The 21,755-nt window shown below is 38.7% G+C and overlaps 2 protein-coding genes and 1 long non-coding RNA gene across 13 annotated transcripts in view; 1 reads left to right on the top strand and 2 right to left on the bottom strand.

Annotated features, from left to right (window-relative positions):
* Positions 1 to 6,023, bottom strand: part of elmo2 (engulfment and cell motility 2) — a 26,006-nt gene extending 19,983 nt beyond the window's left edge. For 4 of the 7 annotated variants that reach the window (XM_037101350.1, XM_037101355.1, XM_037101354.1 and 1 more), the window contains exon 1: positions 5,876 to 6,023. The gene's annotated coding sequence lies outside the window, so the exon portion shown is untranslated. The other 3 variants (XM_037101353.1, XM_037101351.1, XM_037101352.1) reach the window with 3 other exon arrangements.
* On the top strand, positions 5,733 to 8,480 carry LOC119021244. The gene is made up of 2 exons (XR_005075506.1): positions 5,733 to 5,807; positions 5,930 to 8,480. It is a non-coding gene; the product is annotated as an uncharacterized LOC119021244 (long non-coding RNA).
* arfgap1 (ADP-ribosylation factor GTPase activating protein 1) lies at positions 7,296 to 21,755 on the bottom strand. Of its 5 annotated transcripts, XM_037101380.1 has the most exons (14): positions 21,508 to 21,754; positions 19,522 to 19,601; positions 18,793 to 18,902; positions 18,267 to 18,438; positions 17,945 to 18,045; positions 15,284 to 15,370; positions 15,074 to 15,188; positions 14,917 to 14,973; positions 14,783 to 14,815; positions 14,541 to 14,570; positions 13,702 to 13,758; positions 12,167 to 12,226; positions 11,575 to 11,630; positions 7,296 to 11,461 (listed from the first exon to the last, which is right to left on the bottom strand). In XM_037101380.1, the coding sequence occupies exons 2-14, from the start codon at positions 19,579 to 19,581 to the stop codon at positions 11,122 to 11,124; spliced, it is 1,278 nt and encodes a 425-aa protein (XP_036957275.1). In that variant the 5' UTR covers positions 19,582 to 19,601; positions 21,508 to 21,754; the 3' UTR covers positions 7,296 to 11,121. The 5 variants fall into 5 exon arrangements, with proteins under 5 accessions (XP_036957275.1, XP_036957277.1, XP_036957276.1 ...); XM_037101382.1 differs by lacking the exon at positions 12,167 to 12,226 and having other exon boundaries at positions 11,575 to 11,624; positions 21,508 to 21,755; XM_037101381.1 differs by lacking the exon at positions 14,541 to 14,570 and having other exon boundaries at positions 21,508 to 21,753.

The following is a 21,755-nucleotide window of genomic DNA, read 5'->3' as shown; positions in this document are numbered from 1 at the left end:
GCAGACCTTATTCCTTCTCTCAGACTCCTTGAGGAACATGTATCACAAACCTCTTGCGTTTCTGCAGATTTGGGTTATTTGCCAGCATTGGGTGCAGTGGCACAGCTGGGTGTGTTGGTCACATGCATATCCGCGGTGCGATGTGTCCATGGCACATCTGTATGTAGCTGGACCGGTATATGCTTCTATCTTGTTCGAGAAAACAGTGCACATTTTGATGCACAGATAAGCACCTGTCATCCAGAACGGATACTTCAGTTCAATTGTATGCCACCAGCACCGTGCTCTTTCAGTAGTACACAGTCTTCTACAGCTTTGTGCACAACAAACTGGTCGGCTATGACATGAAGTTTATAGGATGAAAAAAAAACCTGCAGTCGTTCCTCTGTATCTTCGTTCAAAAAACGTCAGGTAGCCACTGCCTGCGTCATCTCCATTCTAACAGATCTCCTAAAATTAGCTCTTGAACCATGATGTTTTTATTTCCAACAGAGAGAGGCCCACAGTTGTGGTACATACAGGGTCAGTAATTGATTTTGATCATCATTTGATTTAATGCACATTAAGGACAGACTTAAGAAGAGGAGAGAGAGAAAACTAAGGCCACTAGAAAAGGCTGAATTGTAATAATCCCCATAGGTATTATTTTATCTGTCCAGCTCATAATTGTATTCAATCTACCTGCATATCTCCAGTTGGATTATTCTCTGATCATACTGGCCTCAAAAAACACCCGTTTGAATGCCATCAACTTGTATTCTTTCTAATTTTCCTTTACGGACGAAACCATTAGTTGAATGTGACTGAATAACAAAATGAATTTCATGAAAACATGTCAAAACGTTTGGTTTGGGGTGACAGCTCCGCATTTTCTCTTGAGCCCCTGCTCTCCAAAGTGTCTGTGCACACCCCTGGTGAATACCTAATACACTGGAAGGTGTAGATGCTGCACTTGTTAGGTCAATGAAAGTAATTTGCAACTTACTCCCTTCTCTGTTGACCAGCTATACAATCAATTGATACCCATAATTGGGAAATTATATACATTTTCAAATACTGATTCACTGGCCTGATACATGAATATCGTACAGGCCTAAAATAAGCACCATATGGGATCACCTCACTTGATAATACAGGGTCCACAAATGTAGTAGAAAGTCCCCGTACTGTATTCACATTTAAATTCTAAATAAAATAAGTAAATTTGAGCAATGAATTCATCAATAAATTGTATGTCGCATATGCCCACAAAACTGTGCGGGGAGAGTGACAAATCAGAACAAAATGGAAAATAAAGGACTTGGCCATCTGCTCTGAGATTCAACTGCAAACTCTTGTGCTGATTACATATTTATACTAATTCAATTTTTACAACTGGTTCACTCAAATCATTCCACAGGCACACTACAGAATTATTTACCCAGAAATGGTTCTTATTCTATGTGCCATTGTCTCAAATTTAACACAAAAACTTGCTAGTGCACCGATCTGTAACATGAGGAGCTATGGCAGCAACCTCTATTCGGCGGCAGAAAGACATAGTTTTCTCTGCCCTGACATGACGTGAGCATGAAAATCTGTCCGACAGACTCTGCTGGTGATTGGAAGTTCTCCAAAAGTGTTCTCCAAATTGCTCTTTACTTTCAGGACACTTTCAGATACTGAGCACATTTGTACGGTTTACAGCTGCTAGTTCGAAAAGACATCTTGATCATTACTGAACTGGGTATCGGGTAAAACAAACCAAACTGAACCAGCCTGAACGAAAGACGTCATCCCTGGAGATTTACTGGTGTTATAGTGGATTTGTAAGGAGCTTGAATGTTTGTTTGATTCTATAAATATGTTCGCCTGCCAGTTCACATCAGCAAAGGCTCTGACGTCTGATGCCTGGGTCCTTTGATCCCTCCAGAAAATAAAGGATATTTTGCTCTCAAACACAAGTGTATTCTTTTGACATGACAGGCTCAAGCTCCAGCTCCCCGTGATGAAAACATTTCAAAGTTGGAATAAATATTGAAGCTGTGGTACTATGAATAATAAGTGAGCCTGAATCTTTTTTATCTCGATGACTTTGAACCACAGGGGACGATGCACTGCATTTTCCACACAATTTGTCACAACTCAAGACGGATTAGCTGACTGAGGAAGGGCGAGCTACTATTGTGCGATTAACATCAGCTACCATAAATAAAAGGTAGATTCTGCAAATGATATAGAGTGAAAACTGCCAATCAAATTTAGTTTCTAACCAGCCATCTGCACGAGAAACCGAACCGCCTCCGCACGTTTGAGCGAACCGTCAATCACTTCACATAATGTGTGATCTCTGAGCCTGCCCTGCTGGAGAAGTTTGTTTCTGTACAAAGATGTGACATGTTTTGAGAAGTTCTGGTACAAATCTACATTTCTCAGCACTGACACTTAGTTTAAGATTTGTACGATGTTAAGCAGTGTGCAATATGTTGTGCAATTGTGCAATATGTAGGACAATCGACATTTATGATTTATCATCTATTAACTGAATCATATTAGAGCCTGACCGATATATCAGATGGCAGATGTTGATCATAGATCATATAGGTATCAGCATATATGGTGTCCTATATGTACTGATATGAAAAGTCATATTTCCAGCCCCTGCATTTCATACTGTATATATCTGTCACAACTGTTTAATGAACGCATCTAAAAAAATCATTGCAAAAATGTGAGTGCATTGGCCAATATATTGATTTGGGAATATTTTACTAAATCATATTGTATTTTTTTCACTAAAAATAATGATTTGTGCATATTTGTCTAAAACACTTACAAAAGTAATAGGATGCAGCTGAAAATCAAAGTTCAGGTTTGACTCTCAGACATTACCGTGTCATCAGCTGTGAAGAACATAAATAAGACAATTAAAAGGAAACATGGGTGTTTTTTGTTTTTCATGTACAGGCTATTTGAAAATGTTTCAAGTTCCCTTAAGATCGTGACAAAAAGCTGAATTATTTTAATGAGCGTTCCACATTGTAGATTAGATGTGTAATATTAAATCAACATTGACAATAACTGTGATATCTAAGCATAAAATATTAATATTGTGTGAATAAAACTATATGATAATAATCAATTATTTTCCTACTCCCTCAGTGGGCAGCTGTAACGCACCTTAAAGCTGGATGCCACCCACCATGAAATTAACAAAGCAACAAGCTGGAATAGCCTCTACGACAATGTGTGGTTCCTGTCATTGTTCGACACATGATCGACAAAAGTGACACTATCTTAAATGCACCCAAAAAAGGCAGCTCACCAGAGTAAAAGGGTTTTTTTGGATTACATATAAAATGTATTTGAATTATGAAAAACAAAATTTCCCTTAGATTTTTCTATAGTTTTCCCAATAATATCTGACAGCCCTGCTATAGATTAAACTGGAGCTCCACCATTACTCACTCGTGACTTTCACAGAACTACTGAAGGGAGCATGAAGTAAATTAAAAAAGGTCACCAAGTAATCTGACTTGTGTCAACCCTCCAGCGAGGAATCACAACACTGTCAGGTCCCTGCTGCAGCTAACAGAGGCCACGACAGAACTTAATGAAAAACTCACATGCTAAGCACAATGAGTGATGACTCAGAGCTGAAAGCCAAGCATAAAGAAAAGGCTATTAGTACAATAGAATGAAGAATATAAGCCACACAAGCCATTTTTCTTTAGGTTTGAAAGCCAATAATCACAACATCTGACCCAAAACTATCCTAAAATCGTGTATGTTTTCAATCATTCTTTTAGGATATCCTGTAAAACATGGCAGCAGCGGTTTTGTTTGACATCTGTAATTAGTTCTACTTGTCACTATAGAGAGTCTAGGAAACTTCTGCAACAGGTACTAACTCAATATAGCAAACGTACAGCCAACATTTTAGCCACATATACACCAAGTGGACAGAGAGCAGAAACCAGGTGAAACCAGGCAACATAATTCAGCTTCTTAGTGGGAAAAGCACAGGTGTTACTGATAATAACAATGATGGCTCTGTTCACAGTTCAGCCTTTTTTCCTGTTGGCTGTCTATGATGGAGAGGAGGCCATGTGGCTCAGAATGTAGTCGGGCACCTTCATGGATCCATTCTCTGCACATTTGTGTTTACAGCTCATCTAGAACGCTGTCATCCTGACTGTGCATGCTGTGATTTTACGGCATTGATCTATTCTGTGCAAACATCATTCATTTCATTACTGATGTGATCTTATCTGAACTGGGTGTGTCATATCCCATACAGATTGTAAAGCCCCTTGAGGCAAATTTGTGACATTGGCCTGTATAAATCAAATTTCCCTCACTTGACCCAGTGCAAGGGTGGAACATGTGTGGATGGTGACGACAGCTGCAGAAGTGATGGGTGCTATTTTCCATCTTTGATACAGTATTTGTCTGGTTTCGTCCCTGCAGCCCAGTCACCTCTCTGTTATCAGACTGGTATCAGGTTGGTACTGGGCTGCCGTACTGGGCTGGTATCAGATTGGTATCAGACTGGTATCAGACTGGTATCAGACTGGTACTGGGCTGCTGTACTGGGCAGCTGTACTGGGCTGGTATCAGACTGGTACTGGGCTGCTGTACTGGGCTGGTATCAGACTGGTATCAGACTGGTACTGGGCTGGTATCAGACTGGTACTGGGCTGCTGTACTGGGCTGGTATCAGACTGGTACTGGGCTGCTGTACTGGGCTGGTATCAGACTGGTATCAGACTGGTACTGGGCTGCTGCACTGGGCTGGTATCAGACTGGTATCAGACTGGTACTGGGCTGGTATCAGACTGGTACTGGGCTGCTGTACTGGGAGGTTTTCACTTACTTAGCCGCACGCGCTGTGGGGCTGCTGGTAGCATAGCAACAGCAGCATGAAAGGAAGCCCACAGTGAGCCTGAGAAGACTCCCAACTTCTTCCTCTTGTGTCCCCCACACCACTTCACACCGCGACCCGGATGTTTCTGACGCCATTTTACTTTCCTATAATGTGGTTTGGGGGCTCCTGTCTGTGCTGCCTCAAATAAAACATCCACGCATGCGAAGCGTCTAACTTTTAGAGCAGCTAGTTAGCTTGGCTAACTAGTTGCATATGCAGGACTGGCGCCCCCTCTGGTTACACTATGGGTGTAAAGAAGGTGTCCGCTCCGTCAGTGGAGACAAAAAAACAACATGAAAAATTACCAAAAAATGACTGAACGTGGAAAAAATGATTGTATTCAAACGAAACTGACAGTCTTTCAACATGCCTCATGAACAGTCATCCGCTGGCGTGTTAGGAGATGGACAGTTTGCTGCCATGACTATCACCCAGACGTCTGCAGCCACTGTTCGTACCGATGTCAGTCCACTTTACTTCTGCCGGAAGCCTAAACACAACTTATTAAAAAAAAAAAACGTTTAAATGCCTGATTATAGGTGACTGATCAGGCTAGGCTGGAGCTATAGTAACCAGGGGGAGCCCGCAGACTGATGCAGCAACGGCTGAATAAATGCGACCCAGTGGGATCTTTTAGCGAGATCAATCACAACTCGTAATATCATCGATAGACGAAGCAGCGGCAGCATTACCCCTCGTTAATCTCTGTATGAAAGTGACACCAACCAGCAAAACTCACTCGCTATTACAGTCAGTGGCAGCGTTATTCCTCAAAAGGCGGCTAATGTTATTCAGTCATCAGTCCCCGTCTGCTCCTCCATTGCAGTCAGTCAGGTCGCAGCCTCTCTCGACGGATGTTCAGATGATGTCTTGATGTTATCTGGCTCTGCTCTAAACGCCTGTATGCTTTTTTTTCTTTCTTTACTGTTTGCTACTTAACTGCTAATGTCGCTGCTCAGTGTTACTCACCCTGTGACTGGGCCATCGATGATGCTCTCAGTATCCCCCTCTCTCCCTCTCAAGTGAGGCACTTTTGGAAAGGAGACACGTTTCCACGCCTTGTAGGCGGGACACGATGTAAATGTCACCATCTGCAAATAAGGCAGGCCCTTCATCCCCATCATCCCTCACACTCACACTGACAGCTTCCTCAAATACAGCCTGCCACAGTAAGGAAGATGCGACATCAGGGTCTGTGTGTGTCTGATTAGGTACAGTAAATGATTAGTGATCTTTGACAGGGGGTATATTAGTGAGGTTTAAAAGCATTCTGCAATACAAAGGATGTATTAATCATGATTAAGGAGTATTTAATCTAGATCTAATTTTTATTTTCTTCCCGAGTGGTTTGTCCCTTAAAAGAAAATCTAAAACTGAGAATATTACCAAATCAAAATTCAATCATGTGTGGCAAAAATGCTTAATATTTAATGATCCAGAAAACAGTTACCGCACCCATTTTACACAACAGAGCATGGTTACAGGTCTTGTGGAGTACCACTGAATACCTGGAAAAAGGAAACTGCATGTGAAATGATTTGCCTCCAGTGATGTCACCCACTGGCTAAGTTGCATTTTGGGCAATGTAGTCAATTTTAAACATTTGTTTTTTAAATGGTCAATCATGAGTGTGTGTTATAGCAGTGCAATGCTCGACCAGTTTTCCAAAACCTGGTGCCTATATTTCCCACAATGCAACATAGTCACTGGATGCATCAGTGGAGGCTATTTGTCGTTTAAATGTGGCTTCCTCTGGAGCAGCAGGAGCATTTATACTACTTTTTTCATATGTGAAGGAGTAAACAAACTGAAATGTGTCAACTGGTGAAGTTGCCCTTTAAATGTTTACTGTATGGTCACATGCCTAGTGCCTCCTCACCACTAGGTGGCCCGACAAAGGGGGGCATATTCAAATAATTACATTAAATAATGTTTAAAATACATGATAAAATATTTTAATATAAAAACCTAATTGGAATCTCTAATATTAACATTTACCAGATAAAAAGTCAGAAGAAATCATCTGTAAATGGAAGCTTATCATTCAAATATCTAAATCTGAGAATGTAAAGAGGCATATTAATCTAAAACTGATATAAATGAAATCCAAAACCTATAGCAAATTCAATTTTAAACACCAAAGTATATACAGTGTATCAAAAGATAAGCTTGACAAATATAGCTAAATGAATTTGAGCAGCAAACGCTTTTATACTAGTTGAGTGTGTAAAAGTGGTGGAGTTACCCTTTAATAATTTATCCCTCTGACCCAAAGCAACCTCTTTTGCCTAAAGTTTTCTATATTGTGTATCAAGTCTCCCTTACAATAAAGTCAATAAATGGCTCTATGTTCTGCACGACACAAGCAACAAGTGAACTATCATTGCAATCACGGCACAATACATTTTTATTGAGCACAGAAACCATGTGTACAGGAAAAATATCCACAGCCTCAACTGAGTAGGTAACACTGGCTCACCTCATGAGATGGCTGCTGGTGAAGGGGCAAGCAGATGACTGCACTTAAACTCAACGTATTTAGCTCCATGTTACATCTCATGCATGACATCAAAAATAGTATTTCTGACACAATAGTTTCATCAACAAACACAGACATACCCAATCTCAAATGTTTCGACAGGCACAGACAGAGTTCACCTGTAGCTCTGGAAAGTTAAAGTTTAGAATCAGATTACATTAGCTATATAAAAATGAAAAAAAAGAAAAAACAACTCATCTTATATCAAGATCTACGGGATGCATTTTTAAGTCAATGACACACTCTGCAGTTTATTCATGATTAAAGTGTACCAATCACCTCAGGCCACACGCGCTGTGGGGCTGCATTAATAAAAACTCACTAATTTAAAAAAATAATGATAATTGTGTGGTATTTCAGAACTATAAGCTCTTTTACAGATTTTAGATCAGTGACTCTTCAGATATTTCCCTTTTTCAAAATGTGAGAGATCACATCACTTTTCTCATTCATAGAAAAACAAAACAGCTGACATAAAGTTTCAGAAAAATAGGGAAAGCTGAGGGTGACAATATATCATTTGACATTATCTATGATGTTGATTTACTGACATGTACACCTCACTGCATCAGAGACACACAGGCAAACTGACATCAACTGAAAGCATTCACAGCTGTTTCAGGTTTATAACACATACCATACATGAGCACACCTGCAGAGGTTCAGCAACACAAATCAGCCAGGAGTGATCTTTTTTTGTTGTTCTTTTTACATTGTCACTGAGAACACACCAACACCGCAGACCCATCTTTGTTGCTTCACTTTAAGACACTTCTTTCAGCAAAGACAAAATGAGCCACAGCAAACTGAGCCTGCTGTAAGAAACATCTACATCAAAACAATGCTGAAAGGTCAAGATAAAAATGCATGTTCACAACTGAGAAATTGGCAGTAAACTAAAGGTTTCTTAGAGGTAGGAAATGGGCAAGTTTTAAAGTTTATCCTTCACACGTTAAAATCAGTGACAGCAAATTATTATTTTTACCAACATGAGGCCCACTGAGTCAGCCTATACAAGTACAGCAACACTTAACAACAGAAAAAAACAATCCAGCAGCTTTATTGCACTGGTTTACTGCTCTGTGTGGCAGTTAATAGCTGACTACCAAGCCTCAAAGAATGAGATGCAAACCAAACATATTACGATGCAGGTCTCCAGGTTCTGATTATGTTGGTCACACTTGCACCCAAAAATCTGTGAAGTGGGACAAAGCATTTTCATTGGTTGCACTGTCGCACCTGAAATTTTGAGCTATTAAACAACTGAGATGATCACATCATATTTGCACATTTTTAATAATAATTTCCTTAAATAATTCAAATCAATATGTATTATTGGAGCACCTGCATGAAAAAGATAGGCGCACCAGTGCAACAAATTAACCTGGAGCTGTGAGATGTCTTCTGATATTAGATAATAACTTTACCTTCAAGTTGTAAAGTTTTACACAAGTTAAGACAAATCAAACCATGGCACTGGAATTGGTATGAGCGCAACTTCACTTGAGTGGTTTGCATCATTTATGAAGACTGGGCATCTGTAGGCTATAACATGTACAAACAAATGAAACCTTCGAGTCATTTACAGTATGATAAAGTTAGAACACCTTATGTTACAGGGAATTAAAGGCCACATAGGGAAGTTAGGAGCTGCACAATTTGCTGAGGTCTAAACCTCAACAGCTCATTTGAATTTCAGATTACCAGACTATTAGTCTTCTACAATACCCAATTTCACACTGAATACATTCCTATTTGTTCAAACAATTAGCTTCTTATGATACATTTGCATCTACGATGAACAATGTGAGTCCAGCTGCCATTTCATCTGACTGAGGGGATGCAGCAGGTTGAGTAAATAAATACAAAACAAGTGTTCGAGAGCTATGATGATCCAAGCAGCGTATAATGAGCCTGCTTGATGATTCAGATGTTAATATGAGTGTGAAGATATCTGTGAAACCAATTCATGATGATACATAAAGACTGGGGTGCGATAACACAGATGTGGAGAGCAGCTCACCCAGAGTTGCGTCATACGAGATGAAATTTACGATTCAGTTGAGGTCAAAAGTTACAGGCTCACACGCAACACCATGCAGTTAACGAGTCTACGGTCCCCATCTGCGTCCAGTTCTTGTGGCACATTGCCAACCTCGCATACAGTATATCACCCTGCAATGTTTGGATCCTGTGTGACAATATCTACAACAAACTGTATATATAATATTCAGACACAAGTTTTGAAAATAATATTTTGAAATTGTGGATGAAATAATTGCCTTCACTCATTGACATTGACATTGCAATTTTGCCCAAAAGCTTGGGTTTAATGACTTCACAACGAGTCAAGTCAGCCTGTCCTCACTGTGGGAACTGTCATTTAAAAGTTGGCCCGCACTAAATTCAAATGAAATTAAATCACTGAGGTCAGAGGGAAAAAACACTGCATAATATTACAATAAATTCTTACCTCCAAAGCTGATTAATAATTATTCTCAGGTTTTGTGACAGTTTATTATAAATAAATGATTCTGAAGTAAAACATGTTAGCAAATTGTGTCATATTTTAAACAAAAAATTATCAATTTAGTTCGACTGCAAGTGAAAATCTTTGCCATGAGTATTTGAATGTGAATCACTGATTTAATTTAAACAGTTCATTGATTTTAATTCAATATATCAATTATAAGAAAAAGCTACGGTTTAGGTCAGCTCGTCTCCATGACACCAATGACACTGATACAATACACGTATTTATCATAAACCGATCTAACCAACAGAGGATCTCTTATTGATAAACTTCATTTGATCAGTGTAGGTGATATAGTGAATACATCTTTGAAGCATAAATTTTCTGGTCTTGATAATGTGACAATGTTTTTTTCAGCAGCTATCTGCCTTTCAAACACCTGGACAATTTGCACATTTATAACAACAAAGACTCACACAAACAAATAATATCATGAAGGTCACTGAGCCCAAGTCAGTCTACGTTTGACTGTTTTAATTTAAAATGTACATATCGACAACAATTTTGTTTAAGAGCAGCCAATTTGTTCCAGTGGTTATTTGTTTTCTTACTTATACACTTTCAGACAGCATGGAATGAGCTCTGTCAAAAAGGTTTGTCACATCAATTTAACAAAAACAAATGTGCAAAAGGTCCAGGAGCACAAGAAATCAACTTGACTGACACACAGAAAATAATGTCATACTGTTTAGTCAATCATACCAAATCTACAAGGATCTATATTTACAATGTCAGATTTTCTCTTTCATGCAGCATTTTTTATTTGGTGGATTTATATCCAGTATCATTAAACCCCTGACACAGTATGAACATTGGCTCATTCACCATTTAGAGTATTATAGTTGGGCAAAAAATGATCATATCTACACTGATTTATCTCAATTCCTTTTATGGTAATTTACAATAAAATAAATGACCGCAAGTCAATATACTTTAAGAATATCAATTTTATAATGAGATCCACTTAACCCTGGGCTTCATTTATTGTTACTTGATTTTATAATAAATATATTTTGAATGGACTGAAAGGAACTTCGCTGACGCAGCTCTTTCCCTGAAAGTGCCAGTGAGATAACAGAGGGAGAAACAAAGGGGAAAAGGCCAGAGTGTGGGGAAAAGGAGAGGAGTATGGTTGTGAGGTCACTACCAGTCTGCATTATCCCAGGCTTCCTCGGCAGGTTTCGTGGGACTCTTCTTCGTCTTACCATCCGCGTTCTCCCAGTTGTTGTCCCAGGCCTCCCAGCTTTCCTCTGTGCTGTGTTTGTTGTTGGATGCTGCTTCGGAGCCCCAATTGTCCCAACTGTCAGAGCTCTTCTTTGCAGAATTATCTGCGATGGTCCAGCTGTCACTGCTGGGAGATTTCTTGGCCTTTAAGGAGGTGTTGCTGCCAAAGGTTTCCCAGAAGTCCTTTGAGACAGGCTGGCTAGAACTGCCCTGATATCCCTCCGTGGCATCCATGTTCTGGTAGCTCTCTCCAGCAGACCTGAACAGTCAAAACATAAAGAAATGCTTGAATACATCATGCTGCATTAAAGAACACAGTACTAAAGATTTTGTATGTATGAGATTTATATTGTGTGAAGTTGTTATTATTACCCATCTTCTGGTTTTCCCATGAACATATTAGTCAATTTTGCACCAGCTCCCTGAACCTAAAGCACAGAGAACACTTGAGCTGAAAACATTTTTATATATTTGACTCTTCAAGTGTTAAAACATCATGACTTTGTAAAGAAACAAATTACTAATACACAATATTTTACTGAAACAGAAAACTCAATGCAAAAGCAAAAACTACACTCAATAGATGTGACAATGGAAAGAACCTAAATACTATAAACTGTCAATATTAGATAAACAACACATCACTCTGCAATTTTAATCTTAGCAACAGTCACAGAGGCAGTAATAATTAAACTGTACACAGATGTTGGCTATCAAGTACTCACCACCAGATTTTAAATGGCAGCAAGAAAAATGAGAGATTACATTAAGTTAGCATTGTTCAAACATTTATCATCACAGCAAAACCAGTCTCCCTTGAGGTTATGAGTGCATCTGCAGTTTAAACATATCTGCAGTAAGAGGCTCAGGCATGACCAGACACGTTTTGGATCAGAGTGACCGTTCCTCGCTCAGGAGACTGGTTTTGCCTCTGTACAGCGTGGCAGATGTCTGCCCATCCTACCTTGCTTGCCAGCCCAGTCATGCTGACTGCCACTTCATCTAGCAATTTGCCATCTTTCACCTGGATGAGCCAGATTATCATTAAAGATGAATAAAAACAACAATCTTCATCCACATATGTTTTTTAAAATAGAACATTTAGTGAGAAACATTTTGTATTTCGATTGTGAGAAAAGTGATTTCTACTGATAATCAACGTGAGAAGACGGTTACATTTAGTTTGAGCCAAACAACAGTGAGAGAAAATATCTCCCAATTAATGCAGCTATAACCATTTCCAAAAGAGTAAGATGATTGTTACAAAAGCACATTCTACAGATACCTTATGTCACCAATGCCAGCTGTACATTAAAAGACAAAATCACCATGTCTAATACCAGTCTCTCTCAGTCACCGGCCTTACTTCAATCACACCTAGAAAGTAAACCAGCACACAGCAGGGTAAAGGAGATTTTTAACTAATTAAAAACTAAAATGTATCTTCCCGCATTAAGATGTATTATGTTTTCTTAAAGCAACACACAACTCATTTCACAACATCAAAAGACTCATCCAGGAGCTGCTCACTTGACAGTAAGAGTTAGCACAGTCATGTGGAAGCACTGATGTGAAAACAATCACCATGACCTCAGGGATGGTGACATATTATTCACTTTATACGTGTTGCTAAAAACAAGCTTATTTTCATGCAAAAGCTCAAACACACTGAATCTGCAAAGCCAGTGAGCAATTAATTGTCAGTTGAGGAGCTCCGGGCTATGTCATCTAATGTTTACAGAAATCAAAACTAAGAAACCTGAGGACCAAGAGCATTTGCCATGGATCAGCGAAGCTTGGTTTAAGTCCTCCTCTAGCCAAATTGGAGGGTTATTGTTGTTTTTTTTCTTCAGTTACCTTGCCAGAAGAATGGAAAATAAATTTGGTCAAGATCTTTTTTATCAAACATAGATTTTTGTATTTGTGAAGGTGAGTGTGGCCCAGCTTTAAAGCTAAATTATATTCTTTTTTATGTGTAATTGGTATTAGGATTACTTAATGTCTGATGCCAAAGTGACATGTCCAAGGAAAAAGCTGGCTAATCTAATCAACATCCAAACCTTTTAAAAAACAAATGCACTCAGTCAGTTACTTTGAAACTACAAAGTGAACACTGAATGCCTTTGAAATGAGGCATGATATCTGAAAAATGACTTTGCTGCTCCTAAAAATATATAAATGTTCTTTACGGCCTTGTCCAGTGACTGTGCAGAGAGTTTACACTGACTCACATCCGTTCCCAAATAAACAGTTCACAGCTGTACGCTTCTGCAAATCCCCTGCTGAGTCACAAACTGGGAGAAACAAAAGGTTTGATTTTTTTTCTGCAACCTTGAAACCGCATCTTTTGTCGTTTAATGTAAGCTGGCATGAAGCAGATAAACTGGCACAGACAAGCGGTGTAGAAAATAGCACATTCACATCTGAAGCTGTTTATTTAGTCTTTTCTAAAGCGCTCTAGCCCACCACCAAGTCAACAACTTCAAACATCAATGTTACCTTTTCATGGGTAGGTTTGATAACATTCTCATTTAATGTCTGTCCTAACTCTGTGGCCTAGTAGGAAGTGAGAGGGGAGAATTCACTTGAATGAAACAGAGTTTAACATTCACAGTAGAGCAAGACACTGAGCTGCTTGTTCTGCAGTTGCATGAAGTGACTGATCATTCCCCATTCACCATGACACTGAACGAGCACTAGAGGGTGTAATGGTTCAAACAAATGAGCATCAGCAGTGAACGGTAAAGGATATCATGCTTCCTTTTTTACTCACTAAGCTTGGCAGAGTTGCCTATGTGAAGAATCTATCATTTTTCCTCAGGATCATTGACATGTTCTCTTTTTAATAGAGAAAAATAAAATAGCTAACACCTATACACCACAAAAGCCTCCATAAAGTGCCAAACTTCAAGGAAATGCACTGATATCCTAATTTGTTTACAAACCATTACACCTGTACAGCGCTGTTAGCAGTAAATTAAAAAAAACTGTGATGCATGAATGGATAACTTTTTATCTATGGATGTGAAGGAACAGTTGATGAAACAGTTTCTATATTAAAGGTAGGAATAAAAGGCAACCCCTAACCCACAATACAGTTACCAACTGTCTTTCACAGATTATCTATAAACTGAAAGTGCAGGTACCAAGACAGACACGATGCTTTGTTTCAAGATATCCAAGCAGAAGCATGTGAAGATGACGTTCACCATTTTGCTGTTAAAAAAAAATGGAAAAACTAACAAGCTGACAAAAATTTATAAAAATGTTATGTTAAAATTAAAAATAAAATGAACAAGATGCTTAAAAAAGCGCCATGCACCCATTATTTGCTTTACCGGTTCTGGGGGCGCTTTATAGCCCTTTAACTACATCCAGAGAAGGCAAGAGATAATGAAGGTAGTAATACAGTTATTACAGCTTGAAAGTGCACATACATGTTATCTGATTTACCCAGCAAAATGTCATACAATTTGTAAATACAGTACTATTGTAATAAAGTAAGAGGGTACTATAAAGACAGTAAAGTTAAATGCAGTCCTGACAGTGTTAACAGTACTGTCAACAGCATCAGACTTACCTTTAAGGTTGCTTGGTTTGCCAGTTTTGATGTCTGTATAAGGGGAAAAAAAGAGAGCAAAAAATATTTTAATAGGATTTATTTTTTCAAAAGATGAGGAAATGATACAAAATGTACTGTGTAAATACACTTACATTATCTTTAGCGATGGAGGCAAACTTGCTAGCTCCAACTGTGAAACTGCTCCAACCCTGCCAAAAAAAGGACAACAAAAAGAAAGACTGTCACAGGTCAAGAATAAGTACAACAGAAAGTAAAAATCTACCAAAAGTTATAAACATGTTGACCTACTGAATAAATCGAAGACATGGCATTGTTTATGAAGTCATCCTCTTTCTTCTCTGGGGTCACCGTGTTACCAAAGCCAACATAACGGTTCTCTTGATTCCCACTGTAACCCCCTCCACTGAAGAAACATAAAAGAATACTTTATTGAGAAAGAAACAACAGAAGAGTGCATAATAAAATACATTTTTAAGACTCTGAGTCTGATGTTCTTACCTCTGATATGAGTTGACATCATCACTCAACCAGTCTTCAAAGGCTTTGTCGCTAGATTTCGCTGAGTTTTGTCCCGGTCCGCTGGAGCTATAGAACAGAAACATTTATTAACTGTTGTAATAAGAAAAATAAGCAAGCAAAATGTATTTACATAGCACTTTTCACAGACACCAGTCACAAAGTGCTTCACAGTCAAACAACGATACCACATAAAATATAGATGGAGAGTGGATAAAACACAGAAGTAAAACATAAATCCTAATATTCTACCCAAAATCCTGTCTGGAAAGGAAGGTTTTTAACAGATTTTTAAAAGAGTCCAGAGATCTCAAGCACACTCTGAGACTATTACTAATCTTAGAGGCTGCTGATTAAAAAGAGCGATCACCCTGGGCCTTGAGATGTGTCAGAGGACCCAGAAAACCCGGGGTGGAGGACCTACGGGCTTGACTTGTAGTAAAGGAGTATAGAAGGTCACTAAAGCAGCATTGAGCCTGGCCATGTAGGGCTCTATAAGTGAGCACCAAGATCTTTAAATGGATTGTAAAATTAACAGGAATCCAGTGTAAGGAAATTCAAATGTGTGAAATATGTAACCATCTACTGGATTGTGTTAGTAGCCTGGAAGCAGCATTTTGGACAGTTTGTAGGCAGTGTAATGAGAATTTGCTTAGGGCGGCAAGGAGAGAACTGCAGTAGTCTAAGCATCAAAGACCACTCAGACCGGGTTTACAGGACAACTTCAGTTTTATCTGCATTTAGCTGCAGAAAATTATCACCATCTAGCTTTTAATTGCATTTAAACAGTTTTCCAGGACAGAAGGTTTATGAAGCTCATTTGGTTTAAATGAGAAATACAACTGAATGCCATCAACATGTACATAGTAAAAAAAGTTGCTGAAATGATCTGCCCAAGAGGCAACATGTAAATGGAAAATAAAATGGGCCTTCAAACTGATCCATGTTGGACACCACATGGCAAAGCAGCAGAGTCAGACAGGAATTTATCCACAGAGACTGACATAGTTCTGAGAGATGGGAGGAGAACAACTCTAATGTAGTCGAGGAAATGCCCACCAGATGCCTTAGCATATTGGAGTTTGTTGATCAACAGTATCAAATGCTGCACTAATGTCTAAAAAAAAAACACAGAACTGAACAATAACCAGCATCTGCCACCACTGAAATATCACTGACAGTCTGAGGAGAGCTGTTTTGGTAAAATGTAGTTTATGGAAAATTGTTTTTCAACAACCTTTTCTAAGATATTAGAAGGGCATGGAGGTTTAGATAGCAGTCTGTAATTTTCCTGAGCATGGAAGAATCCAAATTAGGTTTCTTCAACAAATGTGGGACAATAGACTACTTAAAATGACTCAGCACAGATCCTGATGAGAGAGAGTGGGTAAAGATACCGATAATGCATGGGCCTATTATGTTGAAAAATACAACTTTAAAAACAGAGAGGTGGGTAGGATATCAATGTTTAAGATGGGGTTTAAGATGGATGGGTTGGAAAAGCTCAGTGACAGGACTGGATAAGGGGAAGATGTTTTCCCTAATGTTAGAAACTGTGCCTAGTAACTGAATGAGATTGCTGCTATTACAATCTCTTCTTTGAGAAGACTGGTGAGAAGTTGTGGGAGAGACAAAATTGTTTATAGTTCTTATTGGAAGATATCAAGTTGGAGAATTAAGAAGTTCTCTCAGCCTTCATGATATAATAGAGGGTCCCCCTAAGTTCTCTGAGATGCAGCCTGTGCACTCATGCTTTGTGTTTTTCCATAGGCGGTCAGTCTTTTGACATTTTTGCCTGAAACTTGTTGTTGCTTAAAATCAAAGGGCTCATTGACAATTATAATTTTAGAAGCAAAATTACAATTAGTGTCGTTAATGTGAAGATAAACAATCCCAAACCATTAGGATCTCGTCCAACTTTATGATGGAGGATATAAAAAACAAAAACTTTAAAATCAGTTTTAAATTTGCTTAGTGGGCCGGGGAGATGGTAAATTAGAATACAGAAGATGGGATTCAGTTTACCGATTCACACAGCCGTAATTAAAAAAAAACAAAAAGGCTCTGTGATTACTAGCTGGCATGTAAACCTGTTTCTAAATACTACAGCAAGACCACCAACACAGCTGTAGACCAGACAGTACTGATATAACAGCAGCCTGCAGGACAAAGCTTTATCAAATGGAAATAATATAAATTATACTGCCATATTTCAGTCAAAAAATTAAGTTCATACATTTACTACATAAAAAGTGATTTAGGATAAATGACTTATTTCCAAACTATGCACTGATCATGTACATTTAACAGGGGAAGGTGGTGTGGCAAAGGGGCAGAGGAGTGGGACAGCTGGCAAAGACTGTAAGAGAGGACACCATCGTTAAATGTACGCTGTAGTAAGGTATGGCTTTCTGTAATATTGGTCTCCATGAGGAAGGTGTCTGGTGAAAGAGGTAGAGATAAACAACACCAATAGGGCTAGTGGGTGTGACAGTACTCAGAGGTGACATCATAGGTGGAAAGGAAGACACCAGGAAAGTGGTGTGTAGGGTAAACAGTCAGTACTGGTGGTACTGTACAGCGTTACAACTGTCCCGTATCTGACATCAACTGGGCTCCATTAACAATTTCTTCCACTTTTACCGATGAGTCGATGAAAGGCTGGTCTTGGGTTGAGGAGATGTCCAGTTTCTGGCAGAGGATGTGTCAATGGACCACTCCTTACCCTCTGCTAAAGTTGCAACCTGTCATATACAGAGTATGTGAAAAATGAGAAGGAATCTTGAGAACTTTCGCAAGATAGAAATCTCACAGAGGCCTCATCAAAAACTGGATGGCAACAGATTTAAATATAAAGAGATCTATTGATTCAGTATTCACACAATTTTGTCCATTATAATAGAGCCTTCTTTCTGCAAGACAAATAAAGACCTTTAAATTAGACCATTAGTTCTTTTCACTATACCTTGTCTCTAAAGAGTGCAGCAGCCTTGCTGTTGTATTTCTCCTGTAAAGTCCAGGTGGGATCATAATCATCTTGGAGTTCAAGAAACAGGCGGAATTTCCCATTTCCACCCGCCTTCATCTTCTCAAGCTCGATATCTTTCCACTTATCCATGGTGACAGAGCGCACAAAACTGCAGACAGGGCAGAAGATATCAGGCTGTAATGTTTAAGCGTTGATGAATGAAAGCCATACCCCGAGTTCTGTGGGCTGTTCAACCATGCATTTCCACGAGATCTTTGCTCGGTGTTCCAATGACACTTTTGACTTCTATATAGTGAATTGCAAGACGTTTATATAAAGCCTCAGTGTTTTCAATCATGACTTAATTTTTAAAGTTTGTCGAATCAAACAATAAAAATCTGAAAACATCACACAATTATCTAAATGGTTATGTGAGATTAATAGACACCGTACAGTGTATGCAGAATACTGTGTGAAAATCTCCAAACCTCATCAACACCAAATACATTTTTAATATTCTTACCTGAGATGAACTCCCAGGCCCCTATGCTTGCCAGAGCACTCAAGACAAATCCAGATCCCGTAGGTCACACTAACCCACTGAGGGTTAAAAGCCCCACACTCAAAACATAGCTGTAAAAAGAACAAGACATATTGGAAAATCAATTAGTTGACCCACCTCCTGAGTAAGAACTACACAGAAGGATTTCCAGTAGATAAAATGACAAGTAGGCTGACACTACAAAAAAGTCAATTAGTGCAAAGCCTAAAGTTTATTAAATGTTTGTGTTTTAATATTGTACAGGATCATTTCACGCTCACTGAAGTGCTTGAGAGTAAAGATCTTGAGAATCATTTTATCCTAACTATTGTATGTATTGTATGTAAACATGTACTTGATTGATGGTTAAACAGTGAGTTAGTCAAAGTATGTGTTCAGTAATCACATCTATTAATATAATACATCTATTTTTAGGTTAGGAGACATGATATCTATCCTGCTGATATTGCCAAAGTTGCATGCCAACAAGATGTTTACTGGAAGCGATATTCTCCATTACAATGATTCCCACCATTTATTTGAACAAGGATGAAAGCGGGGAAATCTGTGAAGTCTTGTGGGAAGGTGCTACATTTCAAGCCTCCCATGCACCTGCTACCTTCTATGTGAATAATAATGTTCCAGTGAGGTGACACTATTTTGAAAGGGAAGAAGTGAATATAAGTCACAAAAGTTGCCTTGAAGACTTACATTATTCTCATCTTGGGTTCTCACTTCCTTCAGAACTCTTCTGGTCCTTGGACTCGCCATCTTGGCCCACACTAAATTTTCTATTTAGTTAATAAAGCAAAGTACAAACATATTAGAAACAAATTATGCTCCTGGGAATTAAACTGAACCCAAATTTATCTTAAAGGAAGGAATAATCTTAGGTATAATCTTTTTTAAAAAAAAAAATGGAAGCAAAACCAGAGCACCTTTTCAGAGAGAAGAGAAAAAATAAAGAAAAGACACCTTATTTTCATTATATAAGTCAATTTTAATTTGTAAACTTGATCCAGTGTATCCAAAATCTGAAAGAAAGAAACTGTTGTGATAATGCCATCTATAACTAATTTGGAACTGCTCTATACACAACAGGCTTTGAGATGGACTGCTCCTCGTCTGGAAGGTGGATGAAAGCAGCAGTCTGCATCCATGGGAAGTGACAAAGGCTGCGGTAAAACCTTCCCAGAATGATACAGGAAGTCAGCTTTATATTCAGACTGTAAGTTACTGCTGACCAATAGAAAATAGATTGTTTTAAAGGTTGTTATATACCTGTACATAAAAAAACAGCACTGTGACACTACAGCAAGTGAGCATAGACCTAAAACATGTTTCTTAAATTAGCAGAGACCAGTGAGATCACAGCAGTCAGAGTAGGAAAAACACAGGTGTTACTAATACCCTTAAAAGCTTTGATAGGTGACAGTCATCGCTTCAGGGTCAATGGACCTACACCAAAACATTTCCCCTAAAGACAATGTGATTGTGAAAACATTAAATTGAAAACTGATCGAATAGTTACTTCGGACAGAAATCAACATCTCTGCTGATATGACAGGCCAATAACAACATAAGACACTTTAAGTTCCCTGCAATCAGTGCAAAAAATATATATTGGTATTGGCAATCAGCCAAAATTAGTTGGAAAATATCAGCATATCACATGCACATAAATCCAAAGATCACTGGAACAGTGCAAAGTATAACTTTATGTATTCAGGTGGACTATCAGACATGTGTTATGTTTTCACAGGGAGGCACCCTTTAACAGTCCACACAGACATTCAGGTGAATCTGAGGGAACACATGGGTGTTTTTACAGTCACCACTGCTTCTTTCAGCTATATAGAGAAAAAAAATGTTTCTCATCTCAATCCAGCTTTGGCAGTTTTTTATGATTTTTGGCAGTCACCTAATTGCTTTTGAAGGATATTCCTTTAAGGGAAGAAATTCAAACAGAGATTTTTTTAATACTCACAAATTCAGGAATATTTATTTTTTCCATTACTGAATAAACAAGATGTTCTCAAAGGGAAATAAGATCACCAGAACCCTGTTTGAAGCCAGAAAAGTGGCAGGGCCTGTTTGTTTATGCATTTTTAAAAAGTCAGTCAGTGAAGACCATTCTCTTGTGATTAAAATGTCTTACCGCAAACTACATAGAGCACCTTTATGAAAAAAAATCCAGCTCGGGAGGACAGATGATAATTGTCCTTTGTGAACAAAAGAAAGCTTGCTGTTTAAACTAATCAGATCGTTTTAATATTCAATTTTACAATGCTAAGTTTCTCTTGAAGGCCTCGATGCAAATAACCATTATTTCATATTTATTAGACAAACAACAAGTCGCAAATGTCTTCCAGATCGTGTTGCCTTCGGTCTCTTAGAAAGATCAGTCACTAATGTTTAAACAATTAAAGGTTTCGCCTCAGAACTGCAGTCGTGTCAACGCTCCTCGACTCGTTGCTAATAATCAGCACAGATGGCATACATCTGTTTCGTGTATGTTCAATATTGTGCGTCAATAGCATTATGGTGGTTTAGAGATGTCTTGCTTCACTTTATTGTTTAGAGCTTGTTTTCAACTGGACATATCGCCAAATTGCACAAATTAGCGTGAAGTGATGTGATGACTGCCTGGCAATGCTAACGTTAACGTTAGCCATGGCTAGCTAACTGATCCGTTACCTGTCTGTGATTGATGGGCAACGAAGACGCTGTTTTCAGAGGCTCTGCTGGCTCCGCCGGTAAACTCTATGAAGGATTTCTCTGCTGTGGCGGAGGCACAGCAAATATTATACTGTCACAGGCTGTGTAAGGCCCACAGAGGTGTATTATAAAGCTGCTCTGCTGATGTTATACACCGGTAGCCATGTTCCTGTTTGCATACGTTGGCAGTGCAATGCATCATGGGAGTGGTTCTCCTCCGCGTCGCT

This window comes from Acanthopagrus latus, chromosome 6, assembly GCF_904848185.1.
Source record: "Acanthopagrus latus isolate v.2019 chromosome 6, fAcaLat1.1, whole genome shotgun sequence".
Classification (NCBI taxonomy): domain Eukaryota; kingdom Metazoa; phylum Chordata; class Actinopteri; order Spariformes; family Sparidae; genus Acanthopagrus; species Acanthopagrus latus.
The sequence above is the reverse complement of the archived record's forward strand: the minus strand, read 5'-3'. Positions and strand labels throughout refer to the sequence as shown.